Source organism: Spermophilus citellus (genome assembly GCF_964194105.1).
Source record: "Spermophilus citellus genome assembly, chromosome: 2".
NCBI classification, from domain to species: Eukaryota; Metazoa; Chordata; class Mammalia; order Rodentia; family Sciuridae; genus Spermophilus; species Spermophilus citellus.
In genome coordinates, this window is record NC_138183.1 from 193936988 (window position 1) to 193961187 (window position 24200).

At 37.7% G+C, this 24200-nt stretch overlaps 1 protein-coding gene across 2 annotated transcripts in view; it reads right to left on the reverse strand.

Moving 5' to 3' along the window:
• The window catches only part of MRPL48 (mitochondrial ribosomal protein L48), a 57310-nt gene that overhangs the window by 20843 nt on the left and 12267 nt on the right, over nt 1-24200 (reverse strand). For both annotated transcript variants that reach the window (XM_081279312.1, XM_081279313.1), the window contains exons 3-4: nt 21024-21061; nt 5660-5748 (exon numbers count right to left, since the gene is read on the reverse strand). In XM_081279312.1, coding sequence (XP_081135438.1) covers nt 5660-5748; nt 21024-21061 — 127 coding nt within the window. The remainder of the gene's footprint in view (nt 1-5659; nt 5749-21023; nt 21062-24200) is intronic.

A 24200-nucleotide genomic window follows, 5' to 3' on the forward strand; every position in this document is an offset into this window, starting at 1 on the left:
TTCTCAATGATCTAGCAGTCCACTGTACAGATATACTAAAATGTATTTACCCTTTCTACTCTTGGTGGGAATGTGGGTTGTTTCTAGCATGAGGCCATTATGAACAGCATTGCTGCCAATGTTCTTGTATTTATCTTTTTTTTTTTTTGTAGTTGGACACAATACTTTTATTTTATTTATTTATTTTAATGTGGTGCTGAGGATAAAACCCAGCACCTTGCACGTGCTAGGCAAGTGCTCTACCACTGAGCCACAACCCCAGTCCTTGTATTTATCTTTTACTGAAAGTATATATGTGTTTTTCTTGGGAATATATATGGGAATTGAAATACTGACTCATAAAGTATGCATATGTTCACTGTTAACAGATAGTCTCAGACAGTTTTACAAAGTAGTTTTCAATTTAGTCCCCTACCAGCAGTGTATGAGAGTTCTAGTTGCTCTGCATTCTTGTCAAAACTTAGAAAACAGTACAGTAAGGCTTTCTGGTTGGTTTGTTTACTTTAGTCACTTTGGCGTATATGTAGTGGTAATGCACTGAGGGTTTTTAAAATTTTAAATGTTTATTTTTTTTAGCTGTAGTTGGACACAATATTTTTATTCCATTCATGTATTTTTAAGTGATGCTGAGAATCAAACCCAGGGCCCCATGCATGCTAGGTGAAAACTCTACCACTGAGCCACAACCCCAGCCCGCACTGAGGTTTTGACAAACGTTTCCTTTATGTTTACTGAGCCTGAGTACCTTCCCATGTTTATGGCCATTTGGATATTATCTTTTATTACCTGCCTACTCACGTATTTTGTCCATTTTTATTTTCTGGTTGCTAGGAATTGAACTCAAGGCCCTGCAAATGCTAAGCATGTGCTCTACCACTGAACTAACCACTTTGTTCATGTTAAAAATTGAGTTGTCAGGGGCTGGGGATGTGGCTCAAGCGGTAGCGCGCTCTCCTGGCATGCATGCGGCCCGGGTTTGATCCTCAGCACCACATACAAAGATGTTGTGTCGGCCAAAAACTAAAAAATAAATATTTTTTAAAAATTGAGTTGTCTTTCTCTTATTGATTTATACAAGTTCTTCATATAGTCTAGGCATAATCACTTGCATGTATATGCAAATATCTTTGCTTTCTCTCTAGCTTTCCTTTTTACTATTTTGCATCTTGATGAACATTCTTATTTTAATGTAGTCCAATTTATTAATTTTTTCTTTTTTGTTTATAGTGACTTTATGTCACTAAGTATAGATATTCTTCTATTTTGTCTTCTAGCAGCTTTATTTATTTATTTATTGGGGGGCGGGTACCATGGGTTAAACTCAGGGGCACTCGACCACTGAGCCACATCCCCAGCCCTATTTTGTATTTTATTTAGAGACAGGGTCTCACTGAGTTGCTTAGCACCTCCCTGTTGCTGAGGCTGGCTTTGAACTCACAATTCTCCTGCCTCAGCCTCCCTAGCTGTTGGAATTACAGGCATGTGGCAATGCACCTGGCTCTAGCAGCTTTATTTTAACATTTACACTTAGATCTATGATTGCTATTTTTTTTTTTTTTTTTGGTGCTTGTGATTGAAACTAGGGACCTGTGCAAACTAAGCACATGCTCTACCACTGAATTACACCCTCAGCCTATAATCCATTTTAAGTGATTTTTGTTTATAGTATGAAACAGGAATCAAGAGTCACTTTTTGCCAGGTGAAGAGGTGCTGGTAATTCCAGCAGCTCAGGAGTCTGAGGCAGGAGGATTTCGAGTTCAGAGCCAGTCTCAGTGAGACCCTGTCTTTAAATAAAATGCAAAAAAAGGGCTAGGGATGTGTCTCAGTGGTTAAGTGTCCCTGAAGTTCAACCCCTGGTATAAAATAAAAAAAAGATCATTTTTTTTTCCCTCATAATCATCCAGCCCAAATGACGGAGTACCACTGTACTGCACTAAGTGTCCTAAGTGTCAATAGATATATGGATCTATTCCTGTAGTCTTTATTTTATTCCCTTGGAGAATTTGTCTATCCTGAAACAATGCCATATATTTTTAAAAAATATTTATTTTTTAGTAGTAGTTGGACACAATGCCTTTATTTTATTTATTTTTTTGTGGTGCTGAGGATCAAACCCAGGGCTTTGCATGTTCTAGACAAGCGCTCTACCACTGAGCCACAACCCCAGCCCCTGAGACAATGCCATATTGTCCTAATAAATGGAGATTTATTTAGTCTTACTACTGACAGAAATACTTTTTTAAAGAGAAAATGGGCACTGGGGATGTAGCTAAGTGATAAAGTGCATGCTCAGACCTTGGTTTCAATCCCCAACACCTAACAAAACAAACAAACAAACAAACAAAAAAAAGCGGGGAAAGAAAAAAAATCTGTCTCTACTTATGTCTTAAGCCACCTCTATCTAGGAGCCAACAGCCTACGGGCTGCCAGAGCATCTGGAATGGTCTCTAGCAGCCGAAGACAGCAGGAACCCAGTTTGCACTAGCACGGGGAAGACACACAAATATTCCATTCACAAGGCTAGTAATACTGACAATAGACCTGATCTCGAAGGGATGTTCTGAGAATTGAACAAAATACTATATGTAAATCTGTGACACATATTTAAACATTCAATAAACATTAATTTACCCAGGGTTTGAGACCCAGTGCTGGGGAGAGAGGAAGATGGAGGGTGGGGTGGGAGAGAGAAAGAGATTTTTGTCCTGGTTCTTCATTTTGTGTGGACAGAATATAAAGCCGTGAGAGATTGAGAATGTCTTCCAGAGTCACACAGGCAGACAGCATAGAGCCCAGACCTTTTTAACACATCCTCTGAAGTTGGTTTTTTGTTTGTTTGTTTTGCAGAGGTGGTGGGAAGGGGTAGCCAGGGGTGTTCTATTATTCAGCTATATCCCCACCCCGCCTTAAAAAAATTTTTTTTATAGTTGTAGATGGACAGCATGCCTTTATTTGTTTAGTTTTGTATGCGGTGCTAAGGATAGAACCCAGTGCTTCACACATGCTAGGCAAGCGCTCTGCCACTGAGTTATGGCCCCAGCCCATCCCAAACTTTTTTTATTTTTTATTTTGAGACAAGGTCTTACTAAGTCGCGGCGGTTGTTCTGGAACTTGCAGTCCTCCTGCCTCACCCTCCCAAGTTTCTGGGAATACAGGCATGTGCCACCACACCCAGCTGTATTAGTAAAGTTTTTAACAATGGTGACCAGACCAGGGTGCTAATTTCTAGAGAGTTCAGTCATCAAGGTGCAGGGCCTTGTTCTCTCTTGTTCATAGCCCACTACGCCCATGGCCAAATACAACAACAGGACTTCTCACTGTGACAGCACTGCAGTTGAGTCGTGAAGAATTCTAAAGTCTGAATGCAATGGGGAGAGGCTAAAATTTTCCAACAGAGAGGAGAGGAACTTCCCTGAAGTCCTAGAAGGCTTTTCTAATTAAGGAAAATCCCAGGGCTCTTCAATGGTATTGTTTTGGGTGAACAGAGAAAGAAAGCTGATTCCAGTACCCCTCTGGACATCTCACTTGCTTTTCCATGATGGCCTAGATTTGTCTGGACTGATCTACATCATCAGGAGCTCATTGTTATATTATTATTGCTCAGTTCTAAGCCAGGGCACAGCATAGCCAGCAAGAGCTTAACTGCATATAACATCAGGTTCTAGTTTTTGTAATTTTACCTGCACAAGTTTTCTCACATTCATCCCCTCCTTTGTTCCTACTGAGTTCACACCTTCATGAATGCCACAGGGAGTTATTAAAGATATTTTTGCAAGGGATGTACATGAAACAGGGCTGTGTTTTGGGAAGCCCACACTGACTGCATATAGAAGACAGCCAGGCAGAAAAGAAGGAAGGCTAGGAGAAAGGTGGTAGGAAAGATGGGCTACTGTCCACCATCAAACCTTTGAATTCCTATGACTGGCCTGGATTTATTATGGGATGGCCTATGGTAGCCATTCTTAAGACCCTGCAGTATTATATTATGGACCTCTAAATGAACTCTGGGATAAATTACCACTTTTATACAGAAATGTTCACATTATTTTACACACATACACACACGTTACAATATATAAGTATATATGTGTACATATATAAGGTTACAATAGTAAGGAAATGGCAAAGGTAACCACTTTATGTCCAGTCAGGGCTGGAAAGTGGGTCTGTAAACCCAACCCCTGACACTCTCTGATTTCAAAGTGAAAGATGAGAGTATGTCTATTACTATTTTGTCTCTCTCTCTCTCTCTCTCTCTCTCTCTCTTTGTGATACTAAGGATTTAACCCAAGTCCTCCTGCATGCTAGGCAAGTACCCCAAGTATTCTACCACTGAGCCACATCCCTAGCCATAGGTGGCACTCTTTAGGGTGAGAAAATTGGAAAGGAATTGCATCATCCTAATCCTCAGACCAAAAGCCTGATATGCCGTGCAGCATACTCAGTTTCCAAAAGTTTTGGTGATAAAAATTATAAAATTTACAATTTGTGACTTGAATGATTTGCTGATGGCACTCTGAACAGTCCATAATGAACTGTGAGCATGTTTATGACTCAATGTCATACATACATATATACAGAAGGCTTGGCTCTGATTGGGGTGGCAAAGTAGCACAACTTGTGGCTGCATCAAGAGCACCAGACTCAGATGGAAGCCAAAGAAAATCTGGACTCAAATCTTAATTATCTGCTTAGTCACTCCATGACACTGAGTGGCCACCTTAGACCTCAGTTTCTTCATCTGTTACAGCAAAGGTTATTGTGAAGCTAAATATAGTGAATTAATAAATAGAAATAGCATAGACATTAGATGGATTCTGAGCAAATACTAGTTTTGGAAATCACTAGTCATTTGGGCAAGTCATTTCATCTTGCTGCATCTTAGATTCCTCAAACAGGGACTTTAACAATCATAGAATATTCTGAGGATTAAATTAAACATATTGGGCTGGGATTGTGGCTCAGAGGCACAGCACTTGCCTCACACATATGAGGCACTAGGTTTGATCCTCAGCATCACATTTAAAAATAAATAAATAAGTAAAATAAAGGTATTGTATCCATCTACAACTAAAAAATCATATTAAAAAATTAAACATATCAATTATAATAGTGTAAAATGAAATGATGTTTTTAAAGCCTGGCACATAGTAGTTACAGCACCTGGTATATAATACTCAATAACTGAAATTTTAAAAATAGCAATATACACAGTTGGGCATGGTGGCTCATGTCTATAATCCCAGTGACTCAGGAGGCTGAGGCAGGAGCCTTAGCAATTTAGTAAGGCCCTAAGCAATTTAGGGAGACCGTGTCTCAAGATATAAAATAAAAATGGTGTAGAGATGTGGCTCAGTGGTTAAGTGACCTTGGATTCAATCCCTGGTACCAAAAAAAGAAAAAGGAAAGAAAGAAAGAATCACAAATAGCAAAACCAAACCACGTTCTTTTTAGTGTGATAATCTGGCCTAAGGACAAGATTGAACTCTTACAGAAATATCTCAATCTGGATAATCCCAAATTACATAATGAGAGAACTAAGAGACAATTCCCCTTACTTTCTAGTTCCAATATTACCCATCCTGTGCATATATGATCTTCAAGTCTTTGCAAAGGCTGCATACCCCCCTTTTCTAATGGACTCTCCTTACCCCTTACCTCTGGTTCTTTAATTAGGTGCTTATATCTTCCAATCCCATGGGTGGGCTTTGTCTTATAGTGCCGGCTGGTAGTCAGTAGAATGCCACCTAAAAGAGAAAAAATAAAACAAGCCTATTTCTAAGCTCTTCCAAGGACTGACAGATCATATGATAGGAGGCAAATTATCCACTGAAGGACTGAAAATATTTGGGGCCAGAGAGCAATTTGTTTGTTTAAATAACCATAGGTATTTCTTGATTCTAGACAAATTCTATTTGCCCTCCTTTTCTCCCCTTTTAGCCCATGGAATATATCCAATTCCCACCACCCATCTTTCTTTTGAGAAATTCTCTCCTGCAAAACTCATTGGGGATAGGAGAACAAAATACATTTTCATAGGGCTCTCATCTCTTCTTGTTCCTTAACAGGCAATAACCTTTTTGGTTGGGACTTTATAGATACAGAGGCAAGTAGTGAAAATGTTCAGCAAAGAAGAGAATCACCAAGTTCTATAAAATTTATAGATTTTATAGAACTGCTGGGATGTAGTTCAGTGGTAGAGCACCTACATAACATGCACAAGTTCCTGGGTTCTATCCCCAGCATCACAAACAGAAATCATCCAATTTGCATTATTTGTGTTAATATGTTAAGTGAACAACAATAACAAAAGACTTAGATACAGAATAGTGTACATGCATGCTACTACTAGGTTAAAAAAGGAGGATCCCTAAAACGGGAGAGGTGGTACATGTCTGTAATCTCAGATTTGGGAAGCTGAGGCCAGCCTAAGCAACCTGGCAAGACCATCTCAAAATAAAAAAGACCAGTGGTAAAGCACCCCTGGGCTCAATCCTCAGTACCAGAGAGAGAGAAAGAGAAAGAGAATATCCCTATATACATACTTATTGTAGTAGAGAGGTGCCACCAAAATTTTCCTTTAAGGAAGTACTTGCTGACCACATCTTGCTTCTTGCTTTCATATAAACACATTACACATACAAACATTCCCTTTTAATCTTATTATCCTCATTTACAAATAAAGAAGCAATGGTAGCTCAAAAAAACAAAATGACAAAATGACCAGCAAATGATCCAGGAAGAAAGAGACAGAACTGCCATTTAAATCTAGGTTTATCTGACTGCACAGCCAGTGTTCATAACCATTAGATTAAAACAACTGAATTTCCAGAATACAAAATCTGGCTAGATCTGACCTTTCTTGGCTCTGGTCTCCATTCCTTATCTCTCCCCATTCACTGGAACTAGCCATGCACAGGTCTGCTTGTCTGCCTGTCTTTTCTGTTGTCTCTACTCTCTGGAGAAGTCCTTGTCCTAGGTTCCTGCTTCTTTTCCTTCTGGCTCCTGTAATCCTGTCCTCATCTCCTCAGGGTCATCACTCTATCAGGTGGTAACAAAAATGATATTGAGAAGTCTGACATCAAGTGAAAAGGTTTCTTAGGTCCCTGTTTTTTGTTTCTATTGTTGTTATTTGGTACCAGGGATTGAATCCAGGGGCATTTAATCACTGAGCTACATCCCCAGTACTTTTTATTTTTTATTTTCAGATATGGTTTCACTAAATTGCTGAGGCTAGCCTGGAACTCATGATCCTCCTACTGCAACCTCCTGAGTCACTGGGATTATAAGTATGCACCACTATACCCAGCTAGGCGGCTGTTTCCTAAAATGGGCTTCCAAGGAGGTCTGTTCTGTGCCAGGTCAATCAGAGATAATCCTGGTTTCAAGGCTTTCTTGAATTTACAATCTACATTCTTTTATCAAGATATCCCTTGGTTCCTTTCCATGATTATGGACTAGTCCATATTTACAATTACATGCCAACAATTGTGTAGACACTGGGACATTACAAAGGTAAATAAAATATGCTGTTTTTTCTTGAAACATTCAAGGTCTCCTCAGGAAGGATGAGGATTTGTATACCTTATGGTATACAAATTATTTTTTAAATATTTATTTTTTAGTTATAGTTGGACACAAAACCTTTATTTTATATATTTATATGTGGTGCTGAGGATTGAACCCAGGGTCTCACACGTGCTAGGCAAGTGCTCTACCGCTGAGCCAAGATACCATCCCTACAAATTACTTTAATAGAGATGTGCGCAATGTTGTAGGTACACAAAGGAAGGGACAATTAACTTTGCTTTTGAGGTAGGGGTGCAGGGTGCAGGGGAATAGGTTCAGAAGACATAATAGCTGTGTTCTTAAAAGAGGAGCAAGAGTTTACCATGCAAGAAGAAGGAGATCTTTCTTTCCTTGCTAAGCTGGTGAGCTGGCTTCAGACTTGGACCAGCTTCCTGAGTAGCTGGGATTACAGGCATGTACCACCACACCAACCTGAGGGAGGTGTTTTCAGCTAGAAATTCCCAAAGAGTAATGAACATAAATGAGGTATGTCCTTGGCTGTTGCCCCAATTGTATCTCTCTGAACATAAGACCTTTGAGGCTTTGAGCTCTAGATCCTTCAACCTGGGGCCCCACCCAAGAGGCTGATATCAAAATTTCCTTAATGGGGACATGATGATCCTCAGATCAGAACCTTGAAAATGAGTCCTATCTAACATAATTTGACTATCTCAAAATATGACATCCTAAAAAGCAATGAACTCTCTAAAGTATGTTCGCTCACTCAATGAATACTTATTATTATGCATCCAGGTAGCCAGTAACAATTGTACCATCAGAGCTATGTAAATGATACACACGAATTGTGAAACTATGCAGTATACAACTAACCTACTATGTGTGGAGATCTGACTGGTACCAAGCACTACCCCAGAAGCCAGAGTTGAAACAATGAACAAAGTCCATGCAATACAGAACCTATCATCTAGGGAGACAAAGAGTACATCAATGTCGGGTAATAAGGGCTATCTACGATAGGACCTGCACATGCAAGGAAGGAGCACTTTAGTTGATGAGGGATCAGGAAAGGCTACTTGGAGCAGATGATTTTTAAGTAAAACTTGAAGGACAGGAAGGATTTAGCAAAGAGAAAACAAGGTAAGAGAGGAGAAGGACCAGAAAGAATTTCAAAGCAGAGCACGAGGAACAGGATGTTAAAAGATGAACTTAGACAAATAACCAAGGCTTAGGAAGAGTTTAATTATTGAATACTTATGATATTGGATACAACAGTGAACAATGCCAACAAAACTCTGTTTTTAGAGCTTACAGCCTAGTGGAATCACTAGTGGAATAGTCACAAAATAAATATAAGATACAAATTGTCAAAAGTGATAAAAAAAGAAATCATAGACAGCTATGACAACACAATAAACATATCTATTTTAGAATGGAATATCAGCAAAGGTTTCTGAAAAAATGACATTTGAAATGAGACCAGAATTCAGAAGAAAATGGTTAACAGTGATTATCCTCAAGTGGAGAAAGTAAGTGGCTAGAAGAAAAAGGAGACTAACTTTTTAGTTTCTTTTGCACCTTTTAAATTTTGTTCCATGTAGATGTATTATCTATTCAAAACAATAAAATAGGGGATTTAACACGCAAATAGTTTATTGAATAAAAAAAATGGAGGATGAAATTTTTGAATAACAGCATGTGAAAAGACCCTATTATGGGACATAACTAGGCATATTCAAGAAGTAAAAAGGCCATCAGTGTGACTGAAGCAAAGAGAGAGGGACACACCAAAGAGAATAAAGTGAGTGGTGGGTTGGAACCAAAAATGCTGGCCCTTATTAAGCGTTTGGATTTCATCCTGAAAAGAAATAGAAATAAACAGGAAATCTTTATGCCTGGTATGCTTTACAAAGATCCTTCTGGTTACTGTGTGAAAGGAATGAGGAAAAGGAGTATAAATGGAAGAGTTGAGAAATTAGAAACTGGAGCAAAGTAATTGTTGTGGATCTCCCTGTACCCACATGCACCCCATTCCATCCCCTACAACTGACAAATTCTTCTAAAATACAAATCTAATTATGTTGTTTCATAAATTCAACCACTATACACTGCACATACATATTTTTTAATTTTTTAATATTTATTTTTTCAGTTTTCGGTGGACACAACATCTTTATTTTATTTTTCTGTGGTGCTGAGGATCGAACCCAGCGCCCCGCGCATGCCAGGCGAGCACGTTACCGCTTGAGCCACATCCCCAGCCTGCACATACATATTTTTAAAGTACTTAATATTTGTTTGACATTACAAAAATAACAATGAATGAAACAGAGGTAGTCTTCGCTATATTTTTCAATGTTTGAATGTTTGATGGTTTTCCACTACCCAAAGTGGGAAGTTTTAGGTAAGCATTTAAGAACCTTGATTCTAAGGTCTATTTCAACTCATTCTCCTACTCTCCTAGATCTTTAGAATCCTGTTCTTCAGCCAAAGAGCTACACTTGTTACTCTTTATAAAAACTGAAGTTTTCTTGTCTCTTTGTCTTCCTGAGCTGTTCCCTTACTCAAGGATTGTACCTCTCTAACAGTGAAATTCTACACAGACTCTGAGGTCAGCTCAAATGTCACCATCTCTGTGAAACTCTTCTTCTGCCCTAACCATACAAAGATCAAGAGTTTACCTCACTATAATAGCTCTCATGCCTGAATTACATAATAAAACATTTTGTGTAAACAGAAAAGAGAATTCAAGCAGGGCATGGTGACACACACCTGTATTCCCAACAACTTAGGAGGCTAAGACAGGAGGATTGAAAGTTTAAGGCCAGCCTCAGAAACTTTGCAAGGCCTAACCAACTTGGTGAGACCTTGTCTGAAAATAAAAAGGGCTAGGGATGGGCCTGGGATTGTAACTCAATGGTAGAGCGCTTGCCTAGCATGTGTGAGGCACTAGGTTTGATCCTTAGCACCACATCAAAATAATAAAATAAAGGCATTCTGTCCATCTACAACTATAAAAAGGGCTGGAGATGTGGCTTAGTGGTTAAGTGCCCCTGGGTTCAATCCCCAGTACAAAAGGAAAAAAGAATTCAGAGTTGCTAGTCACCCTCTTTAAGTACATAAAAATTCAATCATCCAGTGATTTCAGAAAGCAGAAGGAAAACTGATATTTGAGATAATGATACATCTGAAGTTGAAAGGGCCGCAAATGCTTGACTCAGTCTCATCTGCAAGAATTCCTTGGCAAGGAGACATTTTCAAATTCAGTTTGGGCAATTCCTATAATTAGAGCAGCTGGTTAATTAAAAAGCTGGTTCAAACCACTGTTAAATTAACCATTTTCCCCCTTAAATGAAAGGTTTGTTTCAAATTACCAGTGGTTAAACTGTTTAATTAGCCAGTTGTTTTAATTGTAAAATGTGTAAGTTTGAAAGCCTCTGATTTCCTGTAAATTCAACTGGATTCTTTCCCCTTGCTTGAGTCATTAAGCTGGGTTTCCTTCAGTCACTTTAACATTGCAACCTCGTGAGAAAAAAGAGCAATCTTCACTGACAAAGACATAAAATCTCATATCTCAAAAAGAGGCTTTGAAAAACTTTCAGTTACCACAATTACAAGATACTGATTTCTCCCACTTGGCTTCTTTTTCCTGTATATATGCCAGAGAGAACTGTCCTTCAATATCCTTGTTTTCTAGACTAAGAATTAAACCTGTCAATCTAGAATGGGAATAGACAACTTTGTTTAATTATTTCCCTTTCGAAAATGGAACAAACAATTTTAGATTTTAGCAGGGCTATGCAGGTAGGGAAAGGGGGAAAAAACTGGGATAGCCCCAGCCAAAACTCTAATTACAGGATATTCTCTCTATCCATTAGACTATAAGTCCCTCAAGGGCAGAGAGAATGCAAGAACCTGGCAAATGATGTATGCTGTTAGTATACATTAAAATAAATAAATAAATAAACAAATAAATAAACACCATGAATGGTTCTTTTTACTTCTATTGAGCACGTATCTTTATTTTATTTATTTGTTCGTTTGTTTGTTTATGTGTTGTTGGGAATTGAACCCAGCGTTTCACACATGCTAGGCAAGCACTCTACCACTGAGCCACAACCTCAGCCCCCATAAACGGTTCTTGAGTTAGTTTAAGAAGATAATCTGCAATGATTTGCCCTTGGCAAATTTCTCCCTGAAGCTGCCCACTTTTTTCCTTCAAAAATTATTCATACTCCTTTTAGTTCTAATGACTTGGATTTGAATATACCATGTCTCTCTGACTCTACCTTTTTGCTCACACTGTGATAAGAGCACCCTAAGTACTACTCATTTTTAGCCTCTTCAGACCTTTTTTAATATATTTACTTCTACCTGTCTACTGTGCTTAAATTAATAAGAAAAATATGGTTATCAGTACCAGGCCTATTTATGGTTTAGATATGAGGTATCTCCCAAAAGCTCCTGTGTTCATGCAATAATGTTCATAGATAAAATGACTGGATTGTGAGCTGAAATCTAATCAGTTCATACTAGTTTGAATGGACTGACTGGCTGGTAACTGTAAGCAGGTGGGGGGTGGCTAGAGGAGGTGGGTTGCTGGAACCCAGGAGTTCATCTGCCTTCGGCCCCTACCACCCTCCTCTTTCTGCTTCCTGGATGCCATGAAGTGAGCAGTTTTCTTCTGCCATGTCTTTTGGCCCTGACCTGCTGCCTCTTCTTAGGCCTAGAGCTATGAATTCAGACATCTATGGATGACACCTCTGAAACCATGAACCCCCAAATAAACTTTCTCTCCTCTAAGTTGTTCTTGTCAAGTATTTGGTCACAGGGGCGCAAATCTAACTAACACATGGCCCATCCATGTGCAAACTTAACTATCCACGTGGCCCATAAACAGAGGCAGCAGGAATGGTACCCACGGCCCATATATACACAGAGTAGATGAATAAATGTAAAATTAGGATACTGCTCTCTACTCTTCTTTTCTGAATATCTTGTAATTCAATTTGAAAATTTCCGGTGTTAAAGATATCCTAAAGAACATAGGGGCTGGGGATGTGGCTCAAGCGAGTAGCACGCTCGCCTGGCATGAGCAGGGCACTGGGTTCGATCCTCAGCACCACATAAAAATAAAACAAAGATGTTGTATCCACCGAAAACTAAAAAATAAATATTAAAAAAACTCTCTCTCTCTCTCTCTCTCTCTCTCTCTCTCTCTCTTAAAAAAAAAAAGAAAGAAAGAAAAAAAGAACATATGAAGGGGCTAGGAATGTGACTTAGTGGTACACCACTTCCCTAGCAAGCATGAGGCCCTGGGTTTAATATGCAATATCCCCGCCACCACCCTATGCACCCCCTGCCAAAAAAAAATGTATATGAATATATATGAAAAATGGCAGGGTTGGGGTAAAACAAATAAAAAAGCCAACAATGCTATCTTCTCTCAAGTAGAATTACCTTGGCAAGCCAACAGTGGTTAAGTTATTCTGGGCCATAGGGCTGGGGTTGTGGCTCAGTAGTAGAGCACTTGCCTAGCAATGTGAGGCACTAGGTTTGATCTTCAGTATCACATAAAAATAAATAAATAAAGATATTGTATCCATCTACAATTAAAAATATTTTTTTAAAAAAAAGTTATTCTGGGCCTTGAAGCCCTCTAGGGACTGGTATTTCCTGAGCACAACTTAAAAAGAACAAAAAAAAGGATAAATGGCCAGTACTATATGTTGAACCAACTAATAAGTAAAGGCACACAAACCACAAATAGTCTTTTAAAACTTATATTAGTAAATATTAAAAGTAATAATACTCAGTGTTGATGAGTACATGAAAAGATTCTCAAAGTAATATTAAATGATGCAATCTTTCTGGAGAACAATTTGGTACTATAAATCAATAGTTCTAAAAATATACATTTCCTTGACCCATGAGTTCTACTTTTAGAAATGTATCCTAAATAAATCAGACAAGGGCACAAAAATTAGTGTACAAGGATGTTCTTCATAGTGTTGTTTACACAGCAAAATCTTGGACATAACTTAAATTTTTCCAAATAGGAAAATTTTGAGTATATTATGCAATTATCCCCTACCTTTATTTTTCAAAAGAATCCCTATTAGATTTATTTCAATGGCACTTTACATGCCATTTGATCTCAGCTTTAAAAACAAAACAACTGGGTGGTAGAATGAGATAGACTAGATAGATAGATAGATAGATAGATACACACTATATATATATATATAGATAGATAGATAGATACACACTATATATATATATATATACACATATATATGTATATATATACACATATACCCTATATATATAGAGAGAGATATATATATACCCTATATCTATATCTATATCTATATATATATATATATATATATACCCCCTATATACATGTATGAGTACACTACTGGTGTGACTCAGCACCATGTACAGTCAGAGGAATGAGAAATTGTGATCCATTTGTGTACAATGTGTCAAAATGCATTCAACTGTCATGTAGAACTAACTAGAACAAATTTTAAAAAATAAAAAATTAAATAAAATAAGCAAAAAAAAAACAACCTCAGAATTAGGTAGCAAACAGATACTAATATATACAACAAAACTATGTACAGGGGGCTGGGGTTATGGCTCAGTGGTAGCACACTTGCCTGGCATGAGTGAGGCACTGGGTTTGATTCTCAGCATGACATGTAAATAAATAAAGGTCTACCAACAACTAAAAAAATTATTTTAAAAAAAGCTATGTACTGTAACTAACAAGCAGTTTGATACTGACATCCAACATACAGAACAATGAAACAAAGTTAAAAAATAGTCCCAGATCTATATGAAAGCTTAGTATATAATAAAGGTAATTCTTAAACCAATAGGAAAAAATTGAATAAATGTTGAAACAACTCACTACCCATTTTTGGGGAAAATCTTCTAATTCCAGATGGACCACCTATTTAAAGGAAAATAAAATACCAGAAGATAAAATGAAAGATTTTTTTTAAATAATCTTGGAAATCAAAGATTACCTCTTAACTATATAAAAATGTAAAACTTCGGGGCTGGGGATGTGGCTCAAGCGGTAGCGCGTTCGCCTGGCATGCGTGCGGCCCGGGTTCGATCCTCAGCACCACATACAAACAAAGATGTTGTGTGTCCGCTGATAACTAAAAAAAAAATATTAAAAAAAAAATTCTCTCTCTCTCTCCTCTCACTCTATCTTTAAAAAAAAAAAAAATGTAAAACTTCTACAAAAATCAAAGTGAAGGGAAAGTGGCTGGCAAAAATATAAAGCATATAAAAGATAAAAATAATAATTTCATTAATATATAAAAACTATATTAAAAGTTCTTACAAATCAAAAATTAAAAAGTAAACAGTTCAATAGAACAATGGGCAAAAAATATAAACAGTCTGGCCTGGGGTTGTGACTTAGTGGTTGAGTGCTTGCCTAGCATGTGTAAAACACTGGGTTCAATTCTCAGCACCACATAAAAAATTAATAAAATAAAGATATTGCATCTATCTACAGCTAAAAATATTAAATATATATGTGTGTGTGTGTGTGTATATATATATATATATATATATATATACACACACACACACACACACAGGCAGTTCACAGGGAAAGAAATTAAAATTAAAATGACCAATAAACATATGAAAAAATGACAAACTCTCAAAAAATGCAAATTAAAACAATGTGACATGGGGCTGGGCTGGGGCTCAGTGGTACAGCGCTTGCCTAGCACATACAGGGCACTGGGTTCGATCCTCAACACCACATAAAAATAAAATAAAGGTATTGTGTCCAACTACAACTAAAAAATAAAATATTTTTTAAAAAACCCAATGTGACATAATATTTCACAAGCAAAAAATTAAATAAAATGCTTTGTAAAAGTAGAATTGGGCCACAAAATACAAACATAAATTAATAGTTTTTTTTTTTTTTTTAAAGAGAGAATTTATTTATTTATTTTTTATTTTAGTTCTCAGCGGACACAACATCTTTGTTTGTATGTGGTGCTGAGGATCGAACCCGGGCCGCACGCATGCCAGGCGAGCGTGCTACCGCTTGAGCCACATCCCCAGCCCCAAATTAATAGTTTTCTAAAGAGCAATCTTGTAATACTTACCAAAGTTCTTAATTCATAATCCATTGACTCAGAAATTGCAGTTCCAGGAATTTATCTTATAAATATAGAGACACAGTTTACAAAAGTATATGTAAATGGTTGTTGCAGCATATATTGAAGTAGCAAAAAACTAAAAATAACCTAAGTGTCCAGCATTAAGACACTGTCATACATAGACACAATATACATCTTCACATGTGCATTAAACTTTCCTGAAAGACATACGAGAGGGACTCCTGAGTACAGTCAAACCAATGGGAAAAAAAAATGAATAAATGTTGAAACAAGTCACTACCCATTTTTGGGAAAAAACTTCTAATTCCAGATGGACAACCTATTTAAAGGAAAATAAAATAGCTCAGTGGTAAAGTACATGCTTAGAATGTGCAAGATGCTGGATTCAATCCCCAGCACACACATACACAAGATATATAAGAAACTAATATCAGCGGCTACTACTGACTGGGAAAGACAAAGAATATTTAATTTTTCATCTTATTCTGTTTTTGTTTCATTTATATTTACTTTTACCACGCATCCATTTCATATTTTTAAATTTGTTCTAACTAGTTATATATAACAGAATATATTTTAACACATTGTACACAAATGGAGTATAACTTCTCATTCCTCTGCCATGTAGGTGCTGACTCATCCCAATATTGTGATCATACATGTATATAGGGTAATAATGTCTGTCTCATTCTATCCTCCTCCTTCCCATTCCCACTGCTCCACCCCTCCCCTCATGCCCCTCTGCACAATCCGAAGTTCCTTCATTCTTCCCTACCCTTCTCCAATTTCATATTTTTAAAAGTTGATAATTTAAATAGCAATTTTTTAAAAAATCCTTCCTCAGAATATTTATTTGTTCCAAACAAAGTTTGCCTCTGGTTTAAGGATAAGAGATGAGTCTAAGGAAAGGGAATAAACAAGATTTGAATATAACCCTTATTGTTTTGTTTTTAATTCAAAAATTAAAAAAGACAACAAAAATCTGACAAAATGTTAATAGTTCCCAATACAGGGGTTTTTGAACATATGACCATTTTTACTTTTCTACAGATTTAACTTTCAAATTAAATTAATAAAAACAACCACATGCATGTGCATGCAGAGTGCGCGCGCGCGCACACACAAACACACACACACACACACACACACACACACACACACATCCTTCCCTCAACCCCCATATCCCTCTCCAGCTCCTGAATCTCTTTTCCAATTCAATCTCACTTCTTAACATTGTTTATAGTGGCTTTCTCTAATTCCTGAACTTTCATTCACTTGTCAACTCATTCCACCCATTCTATCTAAACAGACTGCTCTCCCTAAGGTCACCAATGATCTCTATGTTGTTAAAATGCATACAATATCTTTCCTGGTCTCTCAGCACAAGAAATTGAAACTGTGACATAGTTGACCACTCTTTCCTTCCCAAAACACTCCTCCTGCCTGCCGGGAAACTATACTATCCTGGTTTTTTCCATCCTGGTTTTTTCCATCTTTCTTCATTAGCCATCTTTCTCAGGATCTACTAATCCATCCTCTGTCTTTTCTCCTTAGGTAATGTTATTCACTCTCATGGCTGCAATTAAAATCAACAAAATGATGACTTCCAAACTTATAGTTTCAATCCAGACCTACAGTTTGAACTAAGAATCGGCATTTCCAGTGTCCTACTTAATACCCTCAAAGGCATTCCAATTCAACATGTTCAAACTCAAAATTTTGCCCCCATTCAAATGCAGCCATTCAAAATAATAATGTAGATTTTTTTTAGTATAAATATGTTCACCAAAGTGAAAAATAGAAGATTAGGCTGGGCATGGTGGCTCATGCCAGTAATCCCAGCCGCTTAGGAGGTGGAGGCAGGAGGATCACGAGTTCAAAGCCAGCCTCAGCAATTTAGCAAGGCGCTAAGCAACTCAGTGAGACCCAGTCTCTAATAAAATACAAAATAAGGACAGGGATGTGGCTCAGTGGTCAAGTGCCCCTGAGTTCCATCCCTGGTAGCCCTCCCCCGCAAAAAAAGAAGGTTATAATAATGTTTCCATTATTATAACACACACAGAGAATAAGGAAAAAATATAATATGTTGTGACAGAAAAAGAGCAAGCAACCTGCCAAGATATATGCCAATTGTGGTTCATTGGTAGATCGCTCGCCTAGCACATATGAGGCACTGGGTTCAATTCTCAGCACCACACAATAATAAGTAAATTAAATAAAGTTATTGTGTCCATCTACAACTAAAAAAGTATTTTTTTAAAAAAGATATATGACAAAATGTTACATAATAATCTTCTTTTCTAGTTTCTTCCTGAGTGTGGTATGGGTGCGGATGTGTTCTCCATATTCACAAAAAGAAATACTTTTTACTTTCTTTTTTTTTTTTTCATTAATGGCAATTGAACCCAGGTGTGCTTTACCACTGAATGTTATCCCCAGCCCTTTCTACATTTTGAGACAAGGTCTTGCTGAGTTGCTGATTCTGGCCTCAAACTTATGACCCTCCTGCCCCAGCCTCCTGAACAGCTGGAACTACAGTGCCCCCACACCTGGCTGCTTTTTATTTTTATTTTTTTTAATATTTTTTTAGTTTTCGGCGGACACGACATCTTTCTTTGTATGTGGTGCTGAGGATCGAACCTGGGCCGCACACATGCCAGGTGAGTACGCTACCTCTTGAGCCACATCCCCAGCCCTGCTTTTTAATTTTATAATCATATATTCTCAGTTTTTAAAAATTCTCCTGATAGGATGCAATATAAAATTCAGAGTATCAGCTATGATGTTTTCTTTCTAAAACGGTTGGAACTGAAGCTTTTAGATCTAACTTCCAGTTTGTAGGAAGGGGGCAGAAGGACATGTTATGCCATGCTATGAGAAAATAAATAGACAAATCAGAAGAAAGGATATTCTTTAAGATAAATAGTCAAGTCTCATCAAAAACATCACTGTTGGAGTTGGCATGGTGGTACATGCCAATAATTCCAGTGACTCTGCAGGCTGAGGCAAGAGAATGGCAAATTCAAGGCCAACCTGGGAAACTTAGCAATACCCTGTTCAAAATAAAAGCTAAAAGGACTGGGGATGTAGCCCAGTGGTGGACTGCCCATGGGTTCAATCCCCAGAACTGTTTAAAAAAAAAAAAAAAAAAAAAAAAAAAAACCACTGCTGGGCTGGGTGTGTACCTTAGTGATAACCAGAACACCTGTCCATCAGGTGTAAGGCCCAAAATTCAATCCTCAGTATTAAAAAAAAAAAAAAAAAAACACTATTATCAGAGAAGAAAAGTGGCAGAACTGTTTTAGATTAACAGTGACAGGGCTGGGGATGTGGCTCAAGCGGTAGTGCGCTCGCCTGGCATGTGTGCAGCCCAGGTTCGATCCTCAGCACCACATACAAACAAGGATGTTGTGTCCACCAATAACTAAAGGAAATAAATATTAAAAAATTCTCTCTGTAAAAAAAAAAAAAAAAACAGTGACAAATGGCAAAATGCAAAGTGTGAAATTTCAATCTCTTTTGGTTAAAAACAACACCCAGAAAAGAAATTTGAAGGACAAATGAGAAAATGGATAGAATGCTAGATGATATTAGGGATGAAATATCATATCTGATAAGGAAGGTTAACATGACAAAATATTGATAGCTAAATCTAAGTGGTGGGTATTGAAGTGCTCACTGTATTATTCTTGAGAGAAAAAATATTTCTTTTTTTTCCAAATTTTTTTAGATGTTGATGGACCTTTATTGTATTCATTTATTTATATGTGGCACTGAGAATCCAACCCAATGCCTCACACATGCTAGGCAAGAATTCTACCACTGAGCCACAACCCCAGCCCTAAGATTATTTCTTACAAGACTGTAAGATTCTAAATGGCAAGAAATAACTATATCCTTGCTTTTTGTTATTGTTTTTGTTTTATTTTTTTAGGGGTACTGAGGATCAAATCCAGGGACTTGCACACGCAAGGTAAGTATACTCCAAGTGAGTATACTACCATGCTACACATCCCCCCAGACCATATCTTCTTCTTCCCTTTTTTTTTTTTTTTGTGTGTGTGTGTGTGTGTATGTGTGTATGGTTCTGGAGGTATTGAACCTATGGGTGCTCTACCACTGAGATACACCTCCAGTTCCATTTTTTTTTTTTTAAACAGGTTCTTACTAAGTTGCTGAGGCTGGCCTCAAACTTGTGATCCTTCTGCCTCAGCTTGCAGAGTCATAGAAGTACAGGGATGCACCACCATGCCCAACCCCAGCCCATATCTTCTTAATTTTGTATCCTTACCACCTAACAAACACCTTGGTACAATGTTTACTGAGAGAATGAATAAATAAAACCCGTATTTTGAGATACTGGGCTTTGGGTCCAGTAGCAGTAGTGGTTCCTCACACATTTTTACTATCCTTTAAAATAATTAACATGGACTGGGGTTGTGGCTCAGCAGTAGAGCACTCGCCTCACACAAGTGAGACCCTGGGTTCGATCCTCAGCATCATATAAAAAAATAAATAAACAAAATAAAGATATTGTGCCCATGAATAACTAAAAAAATAAAATAAAATAATTAACATATTGTAAAGCCTCTTACACTGTCTTGCCTAGCAGGCACTGAGTCAGTCAGTTCCCTTCCTCACTTACACATACCTTTATCTCTAATACTATTCAGTCATATGACAGATAGCATTAGACTCTAACAATTGCTTTGAAATTTGCCACATGCTACACAGTAAAAATGGAAAGTAAATGGGTTGACACAGAGAATGAAATTAGCTGAGCTGGGAATATGGCTGTGATAGAGTGCTTGCCTGGTATGCATGAGACCCTGAGTTCAATCAACAGCATGGCAAAAAAAAAAAAAAAAAAAGAAAGAAAGAAAGAAAGAAAAAGAAAAGAAATTAGTTGAATTGGACTGGAGATGTAGTTTAAAATGGTAGAGCACTTGCCTAGCATGAGGTCCTGCCCTGGGTTTGATCTCTAGCACCACAAGAAAGACAAAAAAAGAAGTTAGTTGAATCAATCACATTAAATGGACATTAGTTCTAGATAAAATATTTTAAGAAAAACCTTAGCTGGTAGATTGTGGGCCTCAAAGATAGGTCTGAAACAGTAACATTATTAACAGTAATAATGTTACTATAGCACACTCACTCTTAACCACTACTTCAGGTTTTCCTTCATGGTTCATTCTATGCAAGGGGTGGGACTTGGTCTCTGCTACTATTCTCAAATATGTGGTAGGCATCCTTCTAGGCAAAATTATTATAGAATGCTAGAATAGAAGGTCATTAAAGTAGGCAGACCATACAAGGAAATAACCACTTACCTGCAGAATAAGTGGGATTCTCTCCCAAAGCTCTGAATCTAAAGAGAAGGAGAAAGTATGTTTAATCCAATTAGGTATCCACATTTATTTGTAAAGTTACCAAAACTTCTATGCTCCTCAGGATATGCCAATGCTAGATATTTCCTTATTCCCTCCTTCTACAAACATTATTACACTTCTATCATTATATGCCAAAGTGGCAGCTCCTAAGGATGCAAATATAAGTAAGATATCTCTGTGTACGTGGGAATGATGTATGGACATAAATGCGAATATAGTACTGATCCAGAACAGAAACATGGACAAGATTCAGTACAAGGACTAGAGAGATGTGGCTCACTGGTAGAGTGCTTGCCTAGTATGCACAAGACTCTGGACTCAATCCCTAGCACTGAAAAAAGGAAAAAAAAAAAAAAGATTCAATAGGACACACAAAGCAAAGTATGGTCACTTCTACCAGGGAGGCAGAACTATTTGAATTGAGTTTTTAAAAATGAGGAACTATGAGTGGAGTGGCACAGGCCTGTAATCCCAGTGAGTCTAAGGCAGGAAGATCCCAAGTTCAAGGGGCAGCCACAGCAATTTAGCAAGTCTCTATTTCAAAAAAAAATGAAAGGGCTGGGGATGTAGCTCAGTGGTTAAGCACCCCTGGGTTCAATCCCCACTACCAAAAAGCCAAAATAAAACAAAAATAAGGAACTATGGGCTGGAGGAATAGTAGATCACTTGCCTACCATGCGCAAGGCCCTAGATTTAATCCCCAGCACAGAAATAATTAAGTAAATAAAAAGGAACTGTTGTCACTGGGCGCAGTGACTCATGCCTATAATCCCAGCAGCTGGGGAGGCTGAGGCAGGAAGATTGCAAGTTCAAAGCCAGCCTCAGCAAAAGGTGAGGTGCTAGGAACTCAGCGAGAACCTGTCTCTAAATAAAATATAAAATAAGGCTGGGGATGTGGCTCAGTGGTTGAGTACACCTGAGTGCAATCTCTGGTACCCACCCCCCCAAAAAAAGAACTGTTGTCAGTTATTTAGCATTGCAAGAAAAGCATCCTAGGCAAAAATATGAAAGGGTATGTTTGGGGAACAGCAAGCAGCAGGATATGAATGGAATTTAAGCAGTAGGGAAGGAGGCAGGGTGAAAAGATAAAATTGGAGAGGTATTCAGAGGCCAGGTTATGAAGAACTCCATATGCTATGCTAAGGAGTTTGGTCTTTACTCTCTATAGGCAATGGGATACTCTTGCAGATTTTAAGCACAGGAATGATATCGAGCTTGAATTTGGAATAGGAAGCAGATGAGTGATAGAATAGGAAGAAAGTAATACTGAGTCAAAGAGAACAAGTGAGGTGGTTCTTGCCATCGCCCATTATTAGAACAGGCTGAGGGAGGGTGTGGTTGCATACACCTGTGATCCCAACTACTTGAGAGGCTGAGGCTAGAGGACAGCAAGCTTGAGAGTGGCTCAGGCAATTCAGCAATTTAGGGAAACCCTGTCTCAAAGTAAAAAAGGGTGAGGATGTAGTACAGTGGTAATCCCCAATACTGCAAAAAAAAAAAAAAAGTAATGACAGCTGAAGCCAGACTATAGGAAAGAAAATAATTTGGCTGTGATTGGCTGACTAGGTAACGGGAGTATTTTAGTTCTACCACCTCCTAGGAGTTTTTTTTTTTTTGTTTTTGTTTTTTGCTTGTTTGTCTATCTTGTGGTCCTGGGGATTGAACCCAGGGTCTTGTGCATGCAAGGCAAGCACTCCACCAACTGAGCTATATCCCCAGCATCCCTCCTAGGAGTTTTAAAACTAAATTATGGTATAAATTGAAGAAAAGCAAATCTGTGACTGAATGCTGACTCAACCATTCCCAAACTGAGACCTTAGGCAAGTTGTTTAATATCTCTGTAACTCAATTATCTTTTCTTCACAATATAAATAATAATAGTACAACCTCATGGGACTGAAAATTTATCTTAAGCTCTGAGTCAGTTTCCTCTATTGTGAAATGACAATATTTATATCTGTCCTGTTAGTGTTTTTGAGAAAGTTAGATGTAACATGTAAAGTGACCAGCATGGCCTTAGTAAGCGCTTATCAAATAGTAGCTGAATGACTAATGATGAAAAAACAGATTGAAACAGAAAAGAAATAAGAAAAAGGATTCGATAAAATGTGAGGACTCCTAAAATCATCAAGTCTTGCGAATGTCCAGAAAGATAAGGAATTCATTGTTTTACATCCTCTGCCTACTACTCATAAGACACTTGATAATTATCTGCTGAATAAACTACCAAATGCAGTTCATGAGCATCTAGAGAAAAACAATGGGGAGGATGTACTCTATAAGCAGTTCAGTAAAACAACAATGTGGGTTTGAACCCTAATTCTGACTCATATTAGCTATGTCATCTTAGAGAAAGAGATTGACTTCTCTGGACCTCAATTATTTATGTAAAAAATTCAGATACTATCACCCCTTTTACCAGGTAAACATTTAACAAATATTTGTTAAATGTTCACTACCAGACTTCATTCCAGGTCTTAAGAATTAGGCAATAACAAAACTAATGAAGACTTTATCCCAATGATGTTTATATTCAGGGGAAGGGTACAGAGAGTTTTTTTTTTTTTTTTAAAGAGAGAGTGAGAGAGGAGAGAGAGAGAATTTCTTTAATATTTATTTTTTAGTTCTCGGCGGACACAACACCTTTGTTGGTATGTGGTGCTGAGGATCGAACCCAGGCTGCACGCATGCCAGGCGAGCGCGCTACCGCTTGAGCCACATCCCCAGCCCCGAGTTTTTAAAAAATTATATGTGTAGAATACATTAAAGAGTAATATCTGCCATTAAGAAAAATAAAGCAAGGTAAAGGGATAGAGACTGATAGAGGTATTTTACATACAGTGTAACAGAAGACTTCTCTGATGAGATGACGTTCAGGCACAAATCTAAATAAAGTCAGAGGGTGAGTCATATGGATATCAAAAGAAAGAATCTGCAAAAATCTGGGGTGGGAAAGTGCTTAGATCATCCAGGAATAGGAAGGCACCAGTGTGGCAAAGCTGAATAACTAGCATAAAATGAGGGAGCAGATTACATAAGGCCTTATGGGCAATGGTAAGGATCATAGATTTTATTTTGAGTAAGAGGAGACACCACTGGAGAATTTTGAGCTGAAGA